General features: G+C 40.2%; 2 protein-coding genes across 6 annotated transcripts in view; one reads left to right on the forward strand and one right to left on the reverse strand.

Moving 5' to 3' along the window:
• The window catches only part of SPAG1 (sperm associated antigen 1), a 47,311-nt gene that overhangs the window by 22,376 nt on the left and 3,456 nt on the right, over window positions 1–21,479 (forward strand). For all 3 annotated transcript variants that reach the window (XM_044421706.1, XM_044421705.1, XM_044421707.1), the window contains exons 10-16: window positions 4,517–4,679; window positions 6,020–6,439; window positions 6,825–6,924; window positions 13,393–13,545; window positions 18,658–18,833; window positions 19,992–20,133; window positions 20,557–20,683. In XM_044421706.1, coding sequence (XP_044277641.1) covers window positions 4,517–4,679; window positions 6,020–6,439; window positions 6,825–6,924; window positions 13,393–13,545; window positions 18,658–18,833; window positions 19,992–20,133; window positions 20,557–20,683 — 1,281 coding nt within the window. The remainder of the gene's footprint in view (window positions 1–4,516; window positions 4,680–6,019; window positions 6,440–6,824; window positions 6,925–13,392; window positions 13,546–18,657; window positions 18,834–19,991; window positions 20,134–20,556; window positions 20,684–21,479) is intronic.
• The window catches only part of RNF19A (ring finger protein 19A, RBR E3 ubiquitin protein ligase), a 166,154-nt gene that overhangs the window by 20,462 nt on the left and 124,213 nt on the right, over window positions 1–21,479 (reverse strand). The window lies entirely within an intron of this gene.

Genomic DNA, 21,479 nt, shown 5'->3' on the forward strand with positions numbered 1-21,479 from the left:
TGAAGCCAGACTGAAATGGGTCCAGATAATCAGTCTCATCTAAGAGTGCTTGGAGTTGTCCCACCACCACTTTTGCCTGCATTTGTCTGCGTTTTGCACTTGTTTGCTTTATTTGCAAGCTTAGAGGCCATTTGTGTGAATGTGCAGATGACAACTTGAGAATCTATCTTTACAAGTAAGCAGCCTGGATTTGTATGTGTGTGTACTGGGAATATGTTCCTGTTATTGTGAGTTCATTGGTTCCTGTAGTATATGGATGGCATATGGACATTTTAGCCAACAGAGTACCTATTTGGGTAGTGTTTCCAGGGACACTGAAAATATGTCTGCCTTTCTCCCTGCCGCTTCTGTATTTGAGGTTTAGTAGATTGTAGACTTTATCCTGGAATTCTAAAACTTGCTACTTAAAAGAGATAGATTCTACTAATTTCCCACACAAATCCGTGCCATAATAAGTGTATTAATCTGTAACATTCTACAAGAATTCTTTGCTATTCTTCATTTGAAATAATTACTAACTAAGATAGTAATGTGTGGTAGGAGGTGATCATCCTCCCCTCCAAAGCAGTGTGAGGTTGTAATGGCATACATGCCACAGTGGGGAGTTTTGCCACTGTTCATCTGTCATGTTGTCCAAACCCTGTTATGCTAGTTCGCTATGGCACACTTAGTCTTTAAAAGCCACGAACACAAACAGCAGTCTGTTCTATGGTTTCTTGGTACCGTCATGGTTTATTGTGTCATGCAACCCCAGGAAACTCTCTGGCAAGTGGGAGCAAGAAAGGGTGGTGAGCACCACTTCCTCATTGTTGCCATGACTTGCCAGAAAGGCACTTGGGTGGGTGTCAGGCTGGGGACGTCTCTCTCACAAGTGGGAGCAAGAAAGGGGAATGAGGAGGGAATCAGCCGAGTGGAACTGCCTGCCTCCAGCCAGGCATTGGCACCCAGGTGATTCTCCTCTCTCCTGCCCATGAGGGGCTACTAGTCATGTGTCTGTGTGGGGTCAATGGGGGAATCAGCTGAACGGTGCTGCTCCTTCCTGCAGCTCCAGCCAGCTGATTCCCCACCATTTTACCCGAGGGTGCCCCCACTCTGTAGTTCAGCAGTCTCCTCTTGAGCAGGAAGCAAGGGTGTCTGATCCTCTCTGCTCTGTATCTGGGCATGAGCCCTGTTTGAGCAGCAGAGACTGCCTGACAACTGTGGTAAGTCAAATTCGGCTCGCAATTATGACTGTCAAAGAAAGGAGCCTCATTCCTTCGTGTAGTATCTCCTGGAATGCTGCCTGGAGGAAAGAGGGAAGGAAGAGAATTACCTCCATAACTCTGATTGTCTGTCAGGTATATTGAGGTAAACGACGACGACGACAACAACAACAGTCATGAACTGTGATAATCACACAGGGGTCTTTGAGATGAGTGATTCCAGTTACTGTGTTTCTCTGTCTGCTTGAGATCTCTCTCTACCTTGCAGCATACCAACTATTCCAACCTGTTCAACAGCTTGTCTGGGCCAATTGCGCATGTGCAATAACCACAAATGTACACTGCCTCCCTGGAAAATGCATGGACCTCTTGGAGAGGGTGTGTGTGGGAAAGGATCCCCCAAAAGCTTGCTCTGATGCACCCAGCACAAAGGCTCATTGTCTCCTGCAAGCCAGAGTTAATGGGGAGGACTGAGCCACACTTATCCGTTCTGCCCTATATATGTTCTCTGCAACCAAGATGTGTGGTTGTTTCAGAAGATCATGCATTTTTATGACATGCAATCTTCTGCAAGAAAATAATATCCATATAGAAAATCTCACTGGTTAATGAAATACTCCAAAGGCTGAAAGGGTGTAATCCAGGGGTTCATGGATTATCTATATTATAAATACATCTTGTTTAAAGGACAAATATAAGATAGACCACACACCACAAAAACAGCCATGCTTATTAACACAAATTTTTTCTCACTCAAAGTCTAAGGTTCTGATTGGTCTTTTTCATGGGAAAGAATCAAATATAAAAAGGTATTCGTTTGGCGGGGGCGGGGGGGGAACAAGGGAAGGCAACAGTCACACAGAATTCCAAATAATATCAAGTCAATCTAATTTATTCAGTTACTTGGGTTCCAGAGCAGATGCAAAGTTAATTGCAGAAAGGATGGGCTAAAAGAAAGCATTTTGGCTCCAATTAGATATTATATTGAGGACTCATGAGGAGTATGCAAATTGTTATCTTTATGGGAATCTAAGTTCACTAAGAGCAGGTCTTTTAGTGGAAACTGATTGTTGTTTTTTTTTAATAATGTGATATCCTCCATTTCTAATGTCAGTGTTATAGCCAGCAAATCAGAAAATCATTTCATAGCAGGACTTCCTTTGGTAGTGACTCTAAACTTATATCTCAGAAGAGCCAGCCAGTTTGCAATAGTTATAAAGAGCTGAAGTTTTTGGTGAAATGAGCCTATTATGTCTCCACAGCTTCATGCTAACTTACCAGATGTTCTAGGTAGCAATGTCATGCTTCATCAGCTCTAGGGATTTGTCTCAGAAACCCTTTGTGTCATGATAATTAGTTAATGGCTGTCACTACCATAGTACCTTATAAAGCTCACAAGATTTTCAAAAAGGTAGAACAAAACAAGAAAAATCATAAAAAATGTGAAGGACAAGTTTAACAGTAGCAAATTGCCCTCTTTTCTGGTTTACAATCTTCCATCAGTGAGCTTCATGAGATGACCCTGGGTTCTTGAAGACTGAACTCACAGTGCTATTTCTATCTGATTTCTAATTTTCTATTTTAAAATGCCAACTTGCTTAATGTTTCCTTTGAGAACCTATTAATGTAGCCTCTCTACACTTGAAAATGTCCCAGGTTTTAAGCCAAGGGTGGACAGCACGTGGATGTTGTTGGATTATAACTTCTTCAAGTCACAGTTGGCTCAGCCAATGGTGAGGCATGTTGCGAATTGCAGTCTGACAACGTCTGATGTCCCAGACTTTCCCTATCCCTGTTCTAAGCCTTTGTTCAGAGGAAAAGATGAATCGTTCCTTTGTGTATTTTATGGGTCTCCTACTACACCATATCCAGTTCTATGACAATCTTTCTGAGATAGGAAAAGCAAATTGTACACACAGACTAGCATAACACAACACAATAACCCATGCTTAAGGGTGTGCTATGGACTGAGTGTGGGTTGTTGTTGAAATGTGGAATATTGTGTTGTCTGAATCCAACCATGATAACAAACAGTAATGAATAACCCACAGTTCACAATCAAACAACAAAGTATGGGTTCTCTTCATGGATTGTTTAAAGTTGATGTAGAGATGACACGGGCTTCTTTTAAAACACAGCACTCCCAGTTAGAAACCTCAGACTCAGAATGCGAACTATACAGAGAAGGAGAAGAGTTAGAATGCGGTACAGAAATGTCAAGGTTAATGAGCAGGATTTGTCAGCTGCTGAGAATCAAACCACCTCAGGTTTGGGTGAATGTGGGGAGATGCTCTAGAAAAGGGAGAGACTGAGCAGGAAGTATGTGAATTTATTAACCCAGTGAGCTGCTGCCAAGTCAGACAAAAAGCCCAATTAAGTAACTTCCAGCATTCCCATCATTTGGGCCACAAGCAGTGAGAACTTCCCTGAAGGTGGAGTCAAGCCTTTCAGGAAGGGAAGGGGTCTTCAGTTTGGAATCACTTGTTCACATGGTGTTCCCACAAACACCAGGGAATGTTACTCTGATACTATTTGAAGTATCACAAAAGCCCTGTCTAAATCAAATAAAAAACTATATTTCAATAACTTTCAGTTTAGATTTGCTGGAAAAGGAAAAGGGAAGAAACATGCTCATGACAGTTAACTAGCTATGGCTGTGTGTGCTTCAACAACAGCTCATGCTTCAAGAGGCATCCACAGACAATGCAACTCAACCCATGAATGTGTGCTATTGTGTTGCCTGAACCTGATCACAGAGGTCTAAATCTAGGTGCAATGTGAATTTATACAGTATGATTTTTATTTAGATTTTGTGATTTGTATGGTTATATAACATCTAGATGAATCAGTTTATATTAAAACATGTTTTTTGTCCTAATGTGTCTCATTACACTGAATTGCAGTACACTGTCTCATTACAGTGTACTCTTACACTGAATTGCATTTCACTTTGCCTTGTTTAGGTAGTACAACTGTTCTGATTAAGTTGTTTTCATAAAGTTTCTATAGAGAATATGTACTTTGATTCTAATCACACTTCCAATATGAACTTCCTGGGGGGGGGGGCGGTTCTGATTTAAATATTTTCAATTCCAGTATTTTAAAAACTACTTACATAAAGAAAATTATGCTTGGAGTTGACCCACTGAACTAAATGTCAATTTAATAATCAGTAAGTCCCATTGATTTCAATTAACCTACTGTAATGTTGACATATCTGAATACAAGCCAGTATTAAGATATACACAGCTGAAAGTAACTTAAAATAGTAGAACATTTTGCATATTTTAAATAATATTGCTATTTTAATACAGAAAAATCTGTCAGATATTGAGAAGAGTTTGAAAGGTTCAGAACCTACATCTCAGACTCAGACCAGAGGGAAAAAAATATTTATTCAAGATATAGAAGTCTCAGACGGTGATGAAGGACAAGGAGGCGATGAAGGAGAAGATGAAAGTGGCGGTGGAGATAAAAGTAATATTAAACATTTGATTTTCTTTTCATTGGAAAAGTATGGAGCTGACTCTAAAATAGTTTAGAGAAGGAACATAGGAAAATGCCTTACATTGAATGTTGCATAATTCATTTGTGCATCTTGCTTAGTGTTTTGACAAAACTGGTTGTGACTTCCCAGGATTTCAGATGGCAGTCCTTCCAACAGAAATTGAACCTTGATCCTTCAGTATGCAAAGTGCACACTCTGCTACTGATTTAAGTTTGAGAACAGGTGACAATGCACTGTATTTCTGTATGCCACATTTTCCTTTAAAAAGCTTTCACAACACCAAACAGCTTTTTGAATTTTGGAATTCAATAGACATTTGTCCATAGGGCAGCTTCTAAATAGGGAATTCTAAATAAGAAGTGACCATATGTTTTTAGTTTAAAAGTAATAAGCTGTATTGCCATTCAAAAGCACTTCTTTAAATAATGATGCATTTTATTTTTAAACTGGGTATATTGTTTTGCTCAGAAAACAGACAAATTATTATTCCTGAAGGTGACACTTCAGCCTTTTGCTATCTCTTTAAAATTTCATTCCCGTTGAAAAGTTTATTTCACTTCTGACAGAAAATGAGATAAGCCACATGCTACATCCACTTAACCTGCTATGCATTTCATTGCCTGAGTATTCATCAGGCGCCTAAAACTGTCTCTGGAACAATTATATTCTCTTTTTCAATGAATGTTTATTCATTAATCCTGGAACAGAAGATCTAATTTACTATCCTGTGGTTCACTGCAGTTAAGAGGTTGGTCTTTATCATGATCTAAATGGCAAGACTTTTTCACATGAAAGGTAAACAAAAGTCCATAGTTTTTTCTTCAGTGGACATGGATCAGTATATGTCATTTTCCATATTATGTGATGCAAAAAATCTTTTTGTATCTTTTTTATATCCTCTGTATTTTTTCTTTTTGTATCTTTTCTATATTTCTGTCAAGGTAAATTGAAACTGTGGCTTGAAACGCACTTATGATTGTGCTAATCACAGCAGCTTTCCAAGTTGAGCATATAGCACTTAAAAGGTTAATTTCAAGGTGAACAGTGTGCCGTTCAGAAGAGGGTACTGCCAATTCTTAAAAAAAGGAATTGATTCACAATATTGAATTCCAACTGACAAATCTTACATACTTTCGATTTTCTGCTATGCCTTCTGGGAACACATGGCAGTCTTGGATTAAGTTCATTTCAGTAACTATACTGTTTTGTGCATTTACGCATACATTTTCTTAGTCCACCCCTCCTTTGCTTTTACAATAGTTCCTTCTGGTGATGCAAACTCTAACCTAGCCGATTAACTTCCTTATAGAATCTGTTGTGCCAGTGGGAGGAGAGATCACAAGTGAGAAGTCTGAAATGGGGAATGCACAAAAGAAGTTCCCTAGCAAAGGAGATGGCAGTAAATCAGAACACAAGGAAGCCCAGAAGCACAGAGACCCTTCAGAGAGCAAGGCTAGAAAAGGCACACCTGACAAAAAGACACACAAAGTTGTGCAAAATTGTGAACGTGAAGGAAACGGCTCCCTAAGCAATGGTAGAAATAATAGTGAAAACAAGGAAGTAAAGCCGAAGGATGCGGAATCTTCATCAGCTGGCATATGCAGCTCTACTCTGCTCCCTACGACTGCAGCAAAACTGAAAGCTGAAGGAAATGAGTTATTTAAGAATGGACAATTTGGAGACGCTGTGCTCAGGTATACAGAGGCCATTGAAAATGTCGTCAGTTCAGGTGAGTTGAGCAATACATTCATATTAAAGGGTTAAAATTGTTCTGATGGTAATTCTGAAATAGCCATAAGGAGAGTTGGTGTCTCTTCCCCTGATTTGGGTCCCCCACCCCCCGAGAAGCAGATAGAAAGCTCACTTGCAATGAATAAGCAGCTGAGGGAAAATATGTAGTAACAAAGTAAATTGGATTTTTCCATACTGGTTTCACAGTAACTGAATTATGGCTGCATATCAAAATAGTAGGATAGAGGTGCTATACTAAACAAACACAAGATCCTTGAGCTACTGTACTGTAATGCAACTTGCATCCTAATGAAATATTTATTTTATACTAACAACATTTGATTTCAGAAATCACCTTTCACTATAATTATATGTAATTTTAGGAATCCAAAGTCCAGAGGATCTAAGTATTTTGTATTCAAACAGAGCAGCATGTTACCTAAAAGAAGGAAACTCTGTTGACTGCATTCAGGACTGTAACAGGTAAATACAAGCTTTGGCAGAGGAACAACACTTCCCATAATTATGACAGCATTTGAACTGGTTGCTACATTTTTACACAGTTTGGAAAGTGTAACACCTATTAATGTGCGTAAATTAGAAAAACATGCTGTGAATCCCTCACTTGAAAAGGAAGAGGAAGGAGGATGAATAAGACAGCTAATACTTTGCCAAGTTCTAGATCTGAATGCAAAATTAAAGCAGGTTCATTATGGAATCACGGGCAAGTTCATAGAGCTGTTTCTGCATAAATTTCCCATTTGATAGCTGAACCTAAAATTATGGTTGCTATTATCAAGAAAATGTACAAGGAATGGGATTATAATTACAAATTGTGTTGCAGTAGTTTCCAGAAACAGACATGTAACCTTGGTCTGTAAGTATGATGCAGTATAAAGTACTCTAGGGTAAGCTGATGCCTTCAGTCTCTTCTCTCTACTGGAACATGCTGCATTAAGCATTGCTGATATTTCTAAAATGACTTCTGTTAGCAATGTTATTAATTGACATCTAATGACTCAGACTTTAGAAGTTTGCCATTCCTTTATATCCACAGCTATTCAAGCCTTGCTTTATGGGCTGTAAAAATTGTTAGATGATAAATGTACTACGTTAGAACAGTAATACTGACACCTCCTGATTTAATAAGCATTTTTCAATAAAATTATTATTCTGTGCAAATGCTCTAGGTGAAATAGAGTTGATAATTAATAGTTAACTTCATGGAATTATTCATTTAGGTATAAGAGTTCCCTGCAAAAGATCATTTGCTATTTTGGATCTAGAGAATTAAAAAAACAAAATAGGTAGGATGGGATCTCTTTTTATTGAGAGTTTCTGTTGGTTTAGAACTCCTGAAGCTACAAAGACATTTGTAAGTTACCAAAGACTTTTCATGGAACAGAATCGACAGATAGTTCAATCTTATTTGGAAGCTCTGTAAGACTGTCCTGCTTGGACTGCCCTTGAGAGAACAAATGTAGATGAATCTTTATTTACTTCTAAGACTGGCTGACTGATAATACATTCAGCAGGCTATAACTACTGTCTTTGCTGGGTTGGATCTGGATTTTGTTGTGCTTGGACTAGACCCATTGAAATCCATGGTTAATTATTACTACCACATGTGCTATTGATTTCTGTGGATATACTCTAAGTATATCTAAGCCTGGTTCCAACTACTGGGTGGGCTTGTACATCATGCTAAGGCACCCTGAGAATAAGCTACCCAATGTGAGTTGTTTACAGAACAGCCCACAGCATGCCTGAAGGATGACTGGCCTTGCTGTGGCTTGTTCTGCCACTCCTTCCTCCTCTGTCCGGCTTGTTCTGGTGCATATCCCAGGAACCTGTGTGATGGAAATGGGATTCTGTGATTCCTTGCTAAGTCAGCAGTATTTGCATTATTGTTCCATTGTATGTTTAGGGTATGTTTTGCCTTTGTCAGCTTTCGTTGAAAGTTTTCCCATCCCTTCCATAGCCCATCCCTGCTGCTACCTGCCTGTATTTCTAGCAACTGTAAACCTTTTCATGTCCCTTTGTGTTTTTTATTAGTACATTGCTATCTGATCCTGTTCTGTTCACCCAGGGTCTTTTTCCCACCTTCCCTGTCTGAAGCTGCTCATGCCCCATATGCCAGCTCTTCTGCTTTCCAACTCCTTGGTAGTGGTTTATTGTTACCACCCCCCCCCTTCCCCAGATTTGTGGGTGAAGCTGCTTTACTCGCCTCCCCCCTGCCTTTATGATGTCAGACAGGGGAACCTGATTAAGCTTGTGCCATCTTCCCCCCACCCCTCACATTCTCACTTCTTAGTCCAACTTCTCAAGCAGTTTTTCTACTGGAGTTCCTCCTCCTCTTCCTCCTCCCACAACCCATACAGCTATGCTTCAAGAACACCACAATGTGTTGTAACTCCAAAGAAGCAGCAACCATATTGAGAAACCATATTTGCTGTCTTCCACTTAAAGGTCAGCTCAAAACTGGCTTTCCTTTGGAGGGTTGTATTCAGCATGGCTTGTATGTGGGGTGCTCTTGGGACGGGTTGCTGGTTTTAAATGGGGAATGCAAGGAACTGAGATACCAGCTTGTGGAGCAGGATGTGATTTATAAAACAAGGTTCTGGGAGACAATGGAGGAAGGGAATTTTCCTGGGAACTATTGTACTTTAACAGATGCTTAAAAAGAAAAGATACTTACATGGCACACTGGGGGAAGGCTACATTATTTTAGCAAGTATAGCATATGCTGTTGAGAAAGGCACTTCTGTGGTTGTAAGTTCTTCTTAGTGATGGTACACAGGGAGGTAATGGTCCTGATCTACTCAGAGATAGTTGGATTAGTATTTCAAGTTTCCTCCTGAGTCACTAATTTGGATGTGAATTCCAGGCATAATTTTCAGCACTTGGTTCTAGCAGTTCATGCCCCCTTGCAGATGTGCAGATTGCAGCAAGCAGCAATGACATCTGGTACCCACCACCACCTTTTCCACTAACAGACTTTCAGCACTAACAATACCAGCTTCCACCCCATGCAACGTACCCCTAAGTGTCTCAGTCAAAGGTGTCCAGTTCCCATACCTCTGCTTCCTGGTTCATCTCCTTTCCCAGCAGCTGAATTGGCATGAGTTGTGTCTGCTTCCTCCACTGCCCTCTACTTTGAAGGGAATTGTGGCAAAAGAAGTATTTATTTATTCTGTGAGTGACTCTGCTGTGAAAGCCCTCAATTATCTCTACAGCGTGCAGCACAAACTCCTCAGTTGCCATTGCACAGCACCTGCATCTAATGGCTCTGCTGCTTCTACACACTGCCAGTGGAGGTGAGGGGACAGAGCGGAGCTGTGTAAGAAACCCTTTTCAAGCTGGTGGTATGGTCTGCCAGCTGCATTTTGTCTCCATGGAAGGGGACCATCATGCTAGGGCTGCTGTTGCCTTGGTAGAGCTAGATCACTACAGCAGATATGCTGTCTGCCAGTAGTGACTCCTGCCCACAAAAGTTGCATGGATATCAATTCCTGACATGGATACTTTGGATAATGCCAGATTTAATGGTCTTTCTGGTAGGTGATCTGCTATAGGGCCCACTGGAAAAACTGGCGGGTGAGGGACATATTTATACATAGGAGAAAGAGGACCAGGAGCATTAGGGAGGGGAAGAAACTGTTGCTGTGGCAACAGTAGGGATAGATATGTATAGAGCTGTCCCACAAGTAGCTTTGCACTGTTGCTTGCAAAGCTGCTGTCAAGCTTTGAAGCACGTCCATTTGCCTGTCAGTGACAGCAGTTGGATCCCTCATCATTCAACCAAAGTCATGGTCTAAGGCTTCCGTGCCTTCATGCACCAATGTATACATGCTGTTAGCTCTTGTCCAAGCTGACCAGATAGTCAGTAGATGCTTACTAATTCTTTGTTTGTTTCCTCTCTCTCGCTCTTGCTCTCTCTACTGGTCAGGGATTTTTCTTAATACCGAACAGTATAGAAGTAGCACAAATATATCAAATAAGTATATTCCTGCTCATTCTTTTCCTTGAAAAGTCTATATGTATGTTCTTCTGCCACTTGAGTAGCACTGAACAAGTACCTTCCAAGTTGCACCTGGCTGATTTGAGGAAAGTTACAGAGGTGTGATGCTCACCAAGTGTTGGTTAGTAGCATCTCCTCTGCTGGTCCTCTGGACTTTTCCATTACTGGTCTCAGTTGCTGTGCTGGCTGTACAGATTGCACTTTTTCAGGTACAACCGTGCTTTTACTTGCCCCCTCCCTCCACTTCTTTGCTGGAAATGCTGGTGAAAAAGGCATTACTTGGCTTTGTAAAGAGCATACCAGGTTGAAGGCTGGAGGCAGTGGGAGCACCTGCAACAGTTAAGGAAGAAGTGTACCCCTTTTCAAGGGACAGGTGCCTGGATATTGCAGGTGCAAATGCCCTGATGTCTTGAGGGCAAATCTCCATGCCTTCCTCATGGTGGTCCGGCTCTGACTTCATTTCTCTTGGGAAAGTACTGCAGATTGCATTCTGAATGGGTATGCCCAACTTCTGGGCGTTTCTGGGTATACATGATGTGTGGTTGTCAGCCTGGTTTCTTTTCTCACAGCAGAAGGAAAATATGCTAGACTGCTAGTTCCAGAGCAGTACATTGCTGGCAAACATGTCCCTGAAGAGGGGAAGCCTGGTTGCTGGGGAAGCAAGTGTTGACTGACTGCTAGATCAAAGCAGAATACTTTTTGGGGCAGCCCAGGATCACAGACTCTTGAAATAATTTTAGACAGTGGAGACCCGTGTCAATGCATTAGGGCACTTAGAATGTCTCAGTGTGCCTGGAGTTGGGAGGGGCAAGTCATGGCTTGGAGACTGGCAACCAGTGTGCCAGTGAGTCCAGAATCGTGCTGCCTACAGTGCATCATGTCCCTCTTACCTAGCAAGTTGGCAGCAAGCTTGTAGAATGCCATGGGGCATAGTTCAGCCCCAGACTGCTTGTTGTGAGTTGTGATTCCCTTAAATCTTTTCTTTAGCCAGTGTAGCTTCTCCTTGCACTGCACAGTGGTGCAAGAGTGACATCTTCACAGTAACATCCATAGTAGCAGAAAACCAGGAGAACAGATGATTGTGCCTAGTGCTCCAGAGATCTCTGAATGTGCCTAGGTCAGCCACACTCCAGAAGTATGCCTGAATTCTCATATGCTGTTCTTTTCCCTCTGACTCAGCTGTGAGCCCAGGTGCATCATGAGCCAAGAGCTGCAATGCTTGAGGGATCTTGTGAAAGGGGGGCAAATGACTCTGGAAAGCAAACTTTGCCGAGTGTAGCTGCTAAAGTATCTGCAGCAGCTGTTTCTGAGCTGAATACTAGTTTGCCAGCACAAGAAGGAATTAGGAGAGAAATAAATTAAGACTCCAGGACCTAGGAAGAATTGGCTATCAATGATGAGAACATTTCATCAAAAGGGTGGTGTTAATATTGGTACTTATCCACTGAAAACAAATGCAAAGCAGGTTTACACATAACAATGTGTTAAAGGATTGTACAAATTTGTACAATAATAACTCACAAATAATTGTGTAAGTTACATTTTTTTCAATTAAATATAGGATTGTTGCTTGTTGAATCCTTTGGGAAACTTTACTGTAGGGGTGATGGAGGAAGATCAAACTGAAGATTCTGCTGGAGCTGGAAGGATAACCAACTCCTTCAAGGTCACTATGCAGATAACACACAGCTAACATACAGGAGCAAGAAAAAACTACATAGCTAACAAGTGAAGCAGTGAAAGACCAAGAAAATGGGGGGGGGGAGCTGCCAAAAAAGGAGGGAATAGGCCACCGTAGTTCAATATTTTGCTAAGCACAAGTCAGAAAGCAAAAGTGTTAGAAAACGAACGGTGGTGCTTTTGACTGTTCATGCTCAAAGGCTCAGTGGCCACTTTTCGGCAAGGCACAATGACCTTGGTATTGTGGGTGCAGACAACAAGGCAACTCATTAAGAGTGTGATAACCCCTAAGACAAGCTATGGATTAGAGCAAGACAATAGAGCTAGGGATGTGTGGGTTCTGCATTCATACTGTGCAAGTTCAGAAATTGGTATCTAGCTAACAATTCAACCTGAGAACCTCTATGAAGCTATGAAGATAAAGTTGAAATATCAGGACAATGTTAGTGAAGTGTTTGAAGCAGAGAGCCGGCTGAGTAGGATTTCCACGGGACAGGGCCTGGGTTTTAGTGCCTTAGGTAACCCTTTCACCTTATAGTTGACAATGAAAAAAAATATGCATACTGAAAAAGTATTTCCAAATAGTTTTACCTTGCATACTTTATACATACAAAAGTCTACAGCTTGTTTTGGTATAAAATGTTGATTTGTAATGCAGAACTGTTTGGTGTTGCCTGTACTCTTACATAAGTGCTTAACATTCTTTGTGGTTATTCTACTATACCGATTGGCAACTTGTAGGTCAAAACAGTAGGAGAGCCACAGTTCCCATCACAGTTTTTTGCTTCCTTTCTACAGATACCATTTCTAATATAGTTGTCAAGATTACTGTTATGATAGATTGCAGAAAGACAACAATAGAAATAATTACCTGTTACATCCTTATTGCATTAAATGTTCTGCAGCTACAATAAGAAATGTAAGATATAAATGTAGGAACTTCTTTATGCAGAATAACCATTAATCCTCTGTGTTACTGATCTGCTACTAAGTAACACTTGGCTTAAACTGTTCCTGATCACCTAATTAATAAGCTTTCCAGAAGATGCCCTAATGTAAAAAATAAACGCAATAGTAATGCTCCATCTGGTACAAACTTTCATTCCCCCATCTAGATTTAAGTTAGGCTCATGATTAAAATGAGAGATATGCGTATTTATAACCATGTTATAAATCTACATGTTTTCCTTGTGTTTATTCTTTCTTTATCCTTGTAATACTTGTAATAATTTCTGAAAATTTTTCCTTAGTGCACTAGAACTTCAGCCATATTCTCTTAAACCTCTTCTACGTCGAGCACTGGCCTATGAGTCCATGGAACGGTATCGACAGGCATATGTTGATTATAAAACAGTATTACAGATAGACAGTGGGATCCAAGCTGCAAATGACAATGTTAACAGGTAAATATAAGATTTATATCGAACAGTAATACTTCAGTCTGGAGCAATCGGGAGGGCTTGTGCAGGTGCAATTGGCTTGCAGTGCTAGTATAACTTTTGGTTTGTGATTATGCTACTGCAGGGGTTGCTAGGTCTACCCTGTACTTATTTACTTGTATCATACATTTAAGATTGTTTCTGAAGTAAGATAATTTGATTTTTTTGCTTTATTTATCTTTTTCTTTCAATAATTTTAGTAACTGTAATTACTTACAATCTAAACTCTTGCAGAATTAGGAGTGTCTAAGGGTACAATCTTATGCCCTCCCAACATAGTTGTTAAATTGTTTAGTTCTAGTTATTGCTTAATTGGAATATTTTATTGTCACTTTTTGATATATTTTATTATGTTCTAGATTTTATTGAATGTAAACCATTCAGAGAGCCAATATGGCTGAGTGATCGGTATACATTTTTAAATAAATAAACAAATCATTTGGGAACCCATAGGGTTAGTCAAAGTCTCATCTCTAAAATCTTGCTGTCTCTGGTCTCCATGGCCAAGCTCCCACTCTACCCCAACTCATTTGCAGCTGGCATGGAAGGAATTGGGCTGGTCCCTCTCAGGAGAGGGAAAAGGGAGCGTGCCAGGGCAGCAGAAAGGGGAGAAGTCTGATTATGCCTGTTATTCTTGGGATCCCTGCCTCCTTCCTTTCCTGGCACTTTATCCAAACCACTGAAGATGTTCATCTAGATAAAATGCCCTGCACACGGCATGGCAATGATTGCTGCTAGCCCACTTCGAACTAGGCCCAGGATGCATGTAAGACTCCAAGTTTTGACGCTGTACCTCAAGGCCATGAGGCATAAGCTTGGGTCCTAAATCTATTTAAATAAAAATTCTTTAGTCCATGTTAATCTGCATCAGATTAGTTGGACTATAAGGTGGAGACCTTGCTATATTGTTCTATGCAAATATTGTATCCAGTCGAGTGAGTACAAAATCTAGACCACAACTAATCTGTATCATCCTAGTTTTGATCCTGGATAAGTAAGCACTCTAGCAGGACAAAGTGAGAGGAGTTAACTTGTCCTAGCTTTGTCTACCAGGTTTTTCACTTCAGTGGCAATAGCTATTTTGCTCTGGAGGGCAGGAAAATAGAGTAGCACCAGTCCATTGTGATACCATTCCATTGTCATCATGTCTGGAAATGTCCTAATTTATATGTACATGATGGTGAGCTGAAAGAATTGTGGCTTCGTGAACCAACTAGCCTACTGCCCTACCCCAATTCTAAGAGTCTCACTGCATTAAGGTGACAGAGTTTCAGGGATGGTTTCAGGGCTGGTATTGGAGTCTTCAAGTTGATGCTCTTGTGGGAATTTGACAAGGATTGGGTTTGGTTAGATTAAAAGGCTTGGCATCCCCTTTTCTGCAGCACCTCATGATTTGCTCTGTGTCAGTCATGACTTAGTTTCAATTAATAGTAATTTCTTAACTCTGACAGGTTATTGGACAAAATGATGGTATTCTGGGTAACTTTTTATCATGAACAGATCACTTATCTAGTAGGGTTTATGTCCACTGGGCCCTTTTACTCTATAGGAGTGGGGAACCATGTAGAAAAGTCTGCATTCCAAATTTACTTTGAAAAGAAAATGCTAATTTTAGTCTTCTGTAGCTGTTTGCTGCTGAAATCTTTAGTAAACTGTCAATTTTTGTGCCACAGCCATGAATTTTCGTGGTAGTACATGTTGCAAGGAACAGAAACTGCCCACCTTGTGTACTTTATGCATAAATTCATTCACATCTGCTCCAAGCTGGATTGCACAGCATGACAGTTCTTCAGTAATTACCTAGGGCAGGGCATGGGCAACTTGTGGCCCTTCAGAGGTTTGGCCTACAACTCCCATGATTACTCTCCATTGACTTTGCAGACTAGGGCTGATCAGAGGGAGGGAAGTCAAAATTTCTGGAGGGCTACACATTGCCCACCTCTGACCTGAAGCCCTCAGTCATTCAGGAGTATAGGACTAATGAATTTAAGTGGCTGGGAGGCAGATTTTGGATGAAACATAAAAATCTTCCTAACAAAACAGACAGTGGAGGCAATTACCTAGAAAGGTAGTAGGTTTTCCATTGCTGGAGGTATTCAGAGACAGGACAGCTATCTGGGTAATTTTAAACTACTTGCAGTTCTGTGATTCTGAATGGAAGTGGATGATCCAGTGCACATAGTTTTCTTGAACTTAAAAAAGGCTTTTGACAAAGTCCCTTACAAAACTCCTGAGTAAACTGAACAGTCATGGGTTGAGTAGAGAGCACCCCTTTAATAATTGGTAATTGGTTAAAAACAGAAAATGGGAATATATTGTCAGTTCTTGAAATGGGGATATAGACAATGGGATTCTTCAAAGGTTTGTATTGGGTCTAGTGCTTTTAACATGTTTCTGAATTATCTTTAATCAGAAGTGAGCAGTGAAGTGGCCAATTTTACTGATGACATCAATTGTTTAGTGTGGCTAAAGCAAAAAGGAACTTTATAAAATTATCTCTCCAATTGGGAGGATTGGCATTAAAATGTTCAATGTAAACAAACTAAGCTGATGCATACTGGGGCAAAAACAAAAACAAAAATCTCAATTTTACATACACAATGACTGGATCCAAGCTGGTATCAACAGATCAGGAAAAAGATCTTGGAGTTGTACAGAATAGCTTAATGAAAATTTGAACCCATTGTTTGACTGCTGTGATAAAGGAAAAATTCATGTTGGGCATAATTAGAAAAGGAATGGTATGACCACTTGGATTACTGAGCAGAATTCTGATCAGTACTCCTCAAAAAGAACATTATGACGTTAGAAAAGGTAGGAAAGGGCCACTAGAATGACCAAGGGGATGTAGCAACTCCCTGTAAGGAAAGTTATACTGACTGGACCTCTTAACTTTTTAAAGACACAAATAAGAGGTGATCTGATTGTGGTGTACCAAATTATACATGACGTGGAGAAAGTAAACAGACAGGTTTTTTTCTTCCTCTCTGAGAATATTAGAACCTGGAGACACCTTATGAAGCAACATGGTGGGAGATTTTGGAGAGAGAAAAGGAAGAATCTGCATCAGTTGCTGGGGGACCCTATGGAGCAGAATTTTGTGGGACATGGGCTCTAGAGTAAGGAGAAAGGGGGAAAAATTCTTCTGTGCCAGTAGGTTTTTGCTTGTGCTATTCTGTCCTTTTTACAAGGTTATATTTGGAATATTGTGAGAGTCTAAAGTTTCAGTAACATTACGTGTACTGTTTTGATCCCATGCATGTGCAATGACAAGCCATGAGATGTACACAAATGGAAGAAAGCAGATATGCTGCTTCCATGTACCTTCCGCTTCCATTTTTATTCAACAATTTGTGATCAGCTCATTCAAAGGATGCTGAATATTACATGTGAACCCAGAGTGATAAGTTGTTTAGGGGCTAAATCACCCAATGGTTAACCAATGATTTGGTGTTGAATTAACTGTGTAAATGCTCCCTATCCGCTCCTGCAAGTGCTTTATTTAGTTCATGGCCCACTGTTTCATGTGAACTGGCCCTTTAATTTTGCCCATTATTCAGCACACTGCATCATACAGCATCAACGCTTTTTGTTTTCATGTGCTCTTTTTTTCAAGTGTACATTTATTATAAACCATACAGAAGTTTAGTTTGTATTCTAGGTCAGAGTAGACTGTCTTTAGTCTTCTGTAATCTCCCTCTTTTAAACCTACAATCTCCTTGATTCACTGAAGTCTGTGAAATCTTTTAAGGCCAGAGTGCATATTTAGCATCTCTAATAGTTAAAGTATAACTAGTTTATGTAAATGCAATGCTAAGTATGCATTCTTGTTTAACATCAAGAAATGTCCGTTTGCAGGCAGTCTATCATGAGATCTTCCACTACAGGCTAGTGGTTTTTCTGTAGTACCTTTTGCTAATCTCCTTTCTAGGCAATACACTTTCCTTGAATCTCAGAACTAAGGTCACCTTTTGTCTTAAGTATTATGAAGTCCAGCTTCATATATAAACCATTTGATACTTAAACAGGTATACACTTCCATTGCTTCTTGAATAATGCACAGCAAGTCCATCACTTTGTGAAAAGTACATTATAATGTGGCTATAGGCTGTATGGAAATTAAATACATATATAAATAAATATTTGAGTCCACCTTTAAACTCTACTGCTGCAGAAAACATATGTATTTGTTTAGATACACAGAGAATGTTTTTCTCAGCATTATGAGAAGTGGTATCTTTAATTGTCATGGGAAATGGATAACATAACTTGTATTAGCATAAACTTGGATTCTGTGCTTTTCTTTTTACATATGTATTTAGAGACTTTCAGAATTGTCCAAAATTCCTTCTGGTTGCCTGTTGCTTCTTTAAAATTGCCTCTGTTTTTTAAAATCTTAACACAATGACTTTTCCCCCCTCTCTAGGTCTTATTTATGCTTTTTGCTTCACTGCTTATTACTCCTTCCTTCCTGGCAATCCATCTCCTTATTTCAGCTGCTTCCTTCTCTTCTTCCTCCTCTTCCTCCTGCTGGTAATTTCTTTTCAGCTTGCAAAGTATTTTTTTCTGGACTGTATCAAACAGAATTAAACTAAATCAAAATGATGTATAAACCTTGAAACCAAAAAAAAAAAAAACCTTTAAGGGCTGTTGAATTGGTTTCCTATGATGTCACTTCTGAGTTTCTTTAAAAGAGCTAGTAAAATTCTCTTAGCCATGCAAAATAAGTTCTGACTGTCCTAAGGTTAATTTGCTTAATTGACTCAAGTAGTCTGTATTAAGCCTCAAAGAGAAAGCAGTTCAGCTTTGCCTTTTAGCTTGTATTTGGGTATTTCTGAAGTAACATATTGAACAGTCAGTGGGAACTTTCTAAGCAAGGAATGGGTATGTATAATGGACAAAAAAGACAAAAAACCATGCAGGTCTCTGTAAAAAGAGAATATGATTTAGATTGCATAGTAGCTTTAATTTACCCATTTTCAGAATAATTATCCAGTCAGTTTACTGCAATTTTAAAGTGGTCACAATTGATGGAGGAGAAATATTTGTTTGTTTGTTTGTTTGATTGATTTTTAGGTTAACAAGAACTTTAATAGACCAGGATGGTCCCAACTGGAGGGAGAAGCTACCCCCAATTCCTGTTGTTCCTGTTTCTGCTCAGTTGCATTGCTGGGGTGGAGGAACTTTCACTTCGGAGATGGAGCAAAAAGAAACTGCAGCCAATCTTGGAGAGCAACAGTCACAGATTCTTAGTATGTGTCATGCATTATAGTGTGTGTGTAAACTCACTGGTGAACTTTTACTGAAACAGCATTACCCATATTTGAGGATTTGGCTTGGTAGCCAAAGAGCTGCAGATAGTGCTTCCATGCATGCTGAAAGTCTTTACACGCATGGAGCAATTCTCAAGCTTCCCATCATCTGCCACTTCCTGTGCCCACACATCTCTTCCGAAAGCTCATCCAGAAAATCAGAACGCATTTGGAGCTGCCTGGCACAGTTCAAAGGGCTACAGCCAGAAGCGGGGAATTGAACAGCCTGCTGTGCATAATATCTGGCTGTGTGTGTATGCGCAAGATTCTTTGCATCTCATACACCATCACTGAGCTATCTTCACAGTTCTAATACAGACTCAGTAGAAACTACAAGAGGGCATGCACCTTGTATTCTCACCGTGCAGTACTTCCCTGCTGTGTTACCTAGTCGAAACAGGCTGAAGAGCTGGGCTGGCTGATCTGAACGGAGCACTTCATTACAGTAGAACTGGAAATGGATAAGGAGTGAATAGGCTTTTGACTTAATACATAATAATTATGGCACCTGTACTCTTTTTAAGGCTACTGTAAGCTGTTAAGCCTTCAATTAGGCCCTTTCTCTCCACTCTCCCCCTTTATCTATTTTCAACTGACTCCGTCAACATTCAACAGCCCAAGTGTCCCTTACACCCATAGATTGAAACGCTAAATTTCCCTAACAATTTGACTAATGGTTCCTGTTGCCCTCCCTCCAATATTTTCCATAGGGTGGAAGTGAGACTATAGAAAATAAGGGGCACTTCTAGGATTTAAGATTGTCGTACTGGGCATCAGTGCGCTTATACATACACACTGACCTAAATGCTGCACAGTGAGAGGGGCATTTTCATTGCTGTGTATATGAACAATTGCTCAGATGTGTGTGCATGGGGGATGAAAAAGAGTAGGGTGCGACTTGACCCCACACATTGATTGTTTTGGTTCCACCTACTTTTGTGGGATATGAAGGTTCCCCATCCCTGCTTTTGGGAATAAAGACATACTTGATGAATGACAGGCTTGCTTTCTGAAAGCCACAGACTGGGTGTAGGAAGGTTCTCTCTGCTCAAGATTACTGTTACTGAATGACATCTCTTCATCTGTGCTTGAAAATAGGTGAAAATCCAGAAGAGAAGTTCAAGGATCTTAAGAACAAGGGGAATGAATTTGTGAAAAAGGGCAACTATGAAGAAGCACTGAAAAAGTACAGTGAGTGCATGAAGCTAAATTCCCAGGAACTGACCATCTACACTAATAGGTGAGATCTTTAAAACTCTGTCAGCTTTGAATGCAGACATTCAACTCATTAGGTGCTTGGTTAACATAAAAAAACTGATCACAGTTCCAAGCAATCTTGCATATGCACAAAAGCTACTTCCCATGTTGCACTTTTGTTATATCCATGCCCCTAATATTATGCCAAGTTGCCTATAATTTACTGTGAAGAAAGGGCTATAAGTTATTAGGCAGATGATCTTGTTGGCTTTCCAACCCAAGTAGAATTAACATTCTCACATTACAAAGTACATGTTTTTGCAGAAACATATCACAGTTCATTTTTGCACAATAGTTATTTTGTGGATACCATATGTTCTTATACTGTGCCATTGTAAGTGTACCCCAGGAGTCTGTGGGTACTATCATGTTCTTATACTGCTCTGTTTTAACTGTACTGTATTAGGGCCCTTTGTTGCTTGAAGCTGTTTCAGTATGAAGAAGCCAAAAAAGATTGTGATTATGTTCTTCAGACAGATGATTCTAATATAAAAGCTTTATACAGAAGAGCTCTAGCAAACAAAGGATTAGAGGTAAGTAAAGAAAGCAGTCTTGGCTGTTAAGTTGTGAATATGCATTTTAATAGCAACAATGTAAGTGTAAGGTATATGTAGAAGCAAATGAGGTATGGTGTAGAAATTCAGGTGTGAATAAATAATCCCAGAATAAAATGTTACTTAAACTGTGGGATGTGGGGTATTCCCCTTGCTTGAACTAGAAATATCAGCATAAATAATATTGTTTTCTGGTTGACCAAAGGTAAGAATGGATATGTATCAAGTGAGCTAGCCACTGGTGTTTGCTGCTGGGTGGTATAGTGGGGTTCGCACCAGTAAGTACTGTAAAACGTTGCCACTTCACTGTCCCGAAAGGTGGAGGTCACGGGGCCACTCTAGTCTCTGAAAGCAACGCCCACATCAAAGCTCTAAGGTCATACAATCCAAGGGCAAGAGGGGAAAGGGGTTCTATAGGAAGCAAGAACCTGGAGCTATATTTGCCAGTCTGCCCGTGAGCCATTTTTTCAACAGATGATGCTTGTCAGGATCCACCCAGAGGGAAGTCTGGTAGCAATACATAGAATAAGGGCAGCCACTGCTGTTCAGGATGTGAGGACCAAGGCAGAACTAGGTAATGGTATGTTATTTGCCAAGTAAGCCTACCTTGGTTACCCTCTACTCTTAACACTTCCAGTCCAGGATCTGCCCTCCATTGACAGAAGGACTGTGCTCGTGGAAGGTGACTTTACCTGATTTTTATGAGCCCCCTGCCCCTACACAACAGCTCACCCTATAGAACAGCGTACCAAAACCTTCTTTTCAACATTTTCAG

The sequence above is a fragment of the Varanus komodoensis genome, unplaced genomic scaffold (genome assembly GCF_004798865.1).
Source record: "Varanus komodoensis strain SLA01 unplaced genomic scaffold, ASM479886v1 scaffold12, whole genome shotgun sequence".
Lineage (NCBI taxonomy): Eukaryota > Metazoa > Chordata > Lepidosauria > Squamata > Varanidae > Varanus > Varanus komodoensis.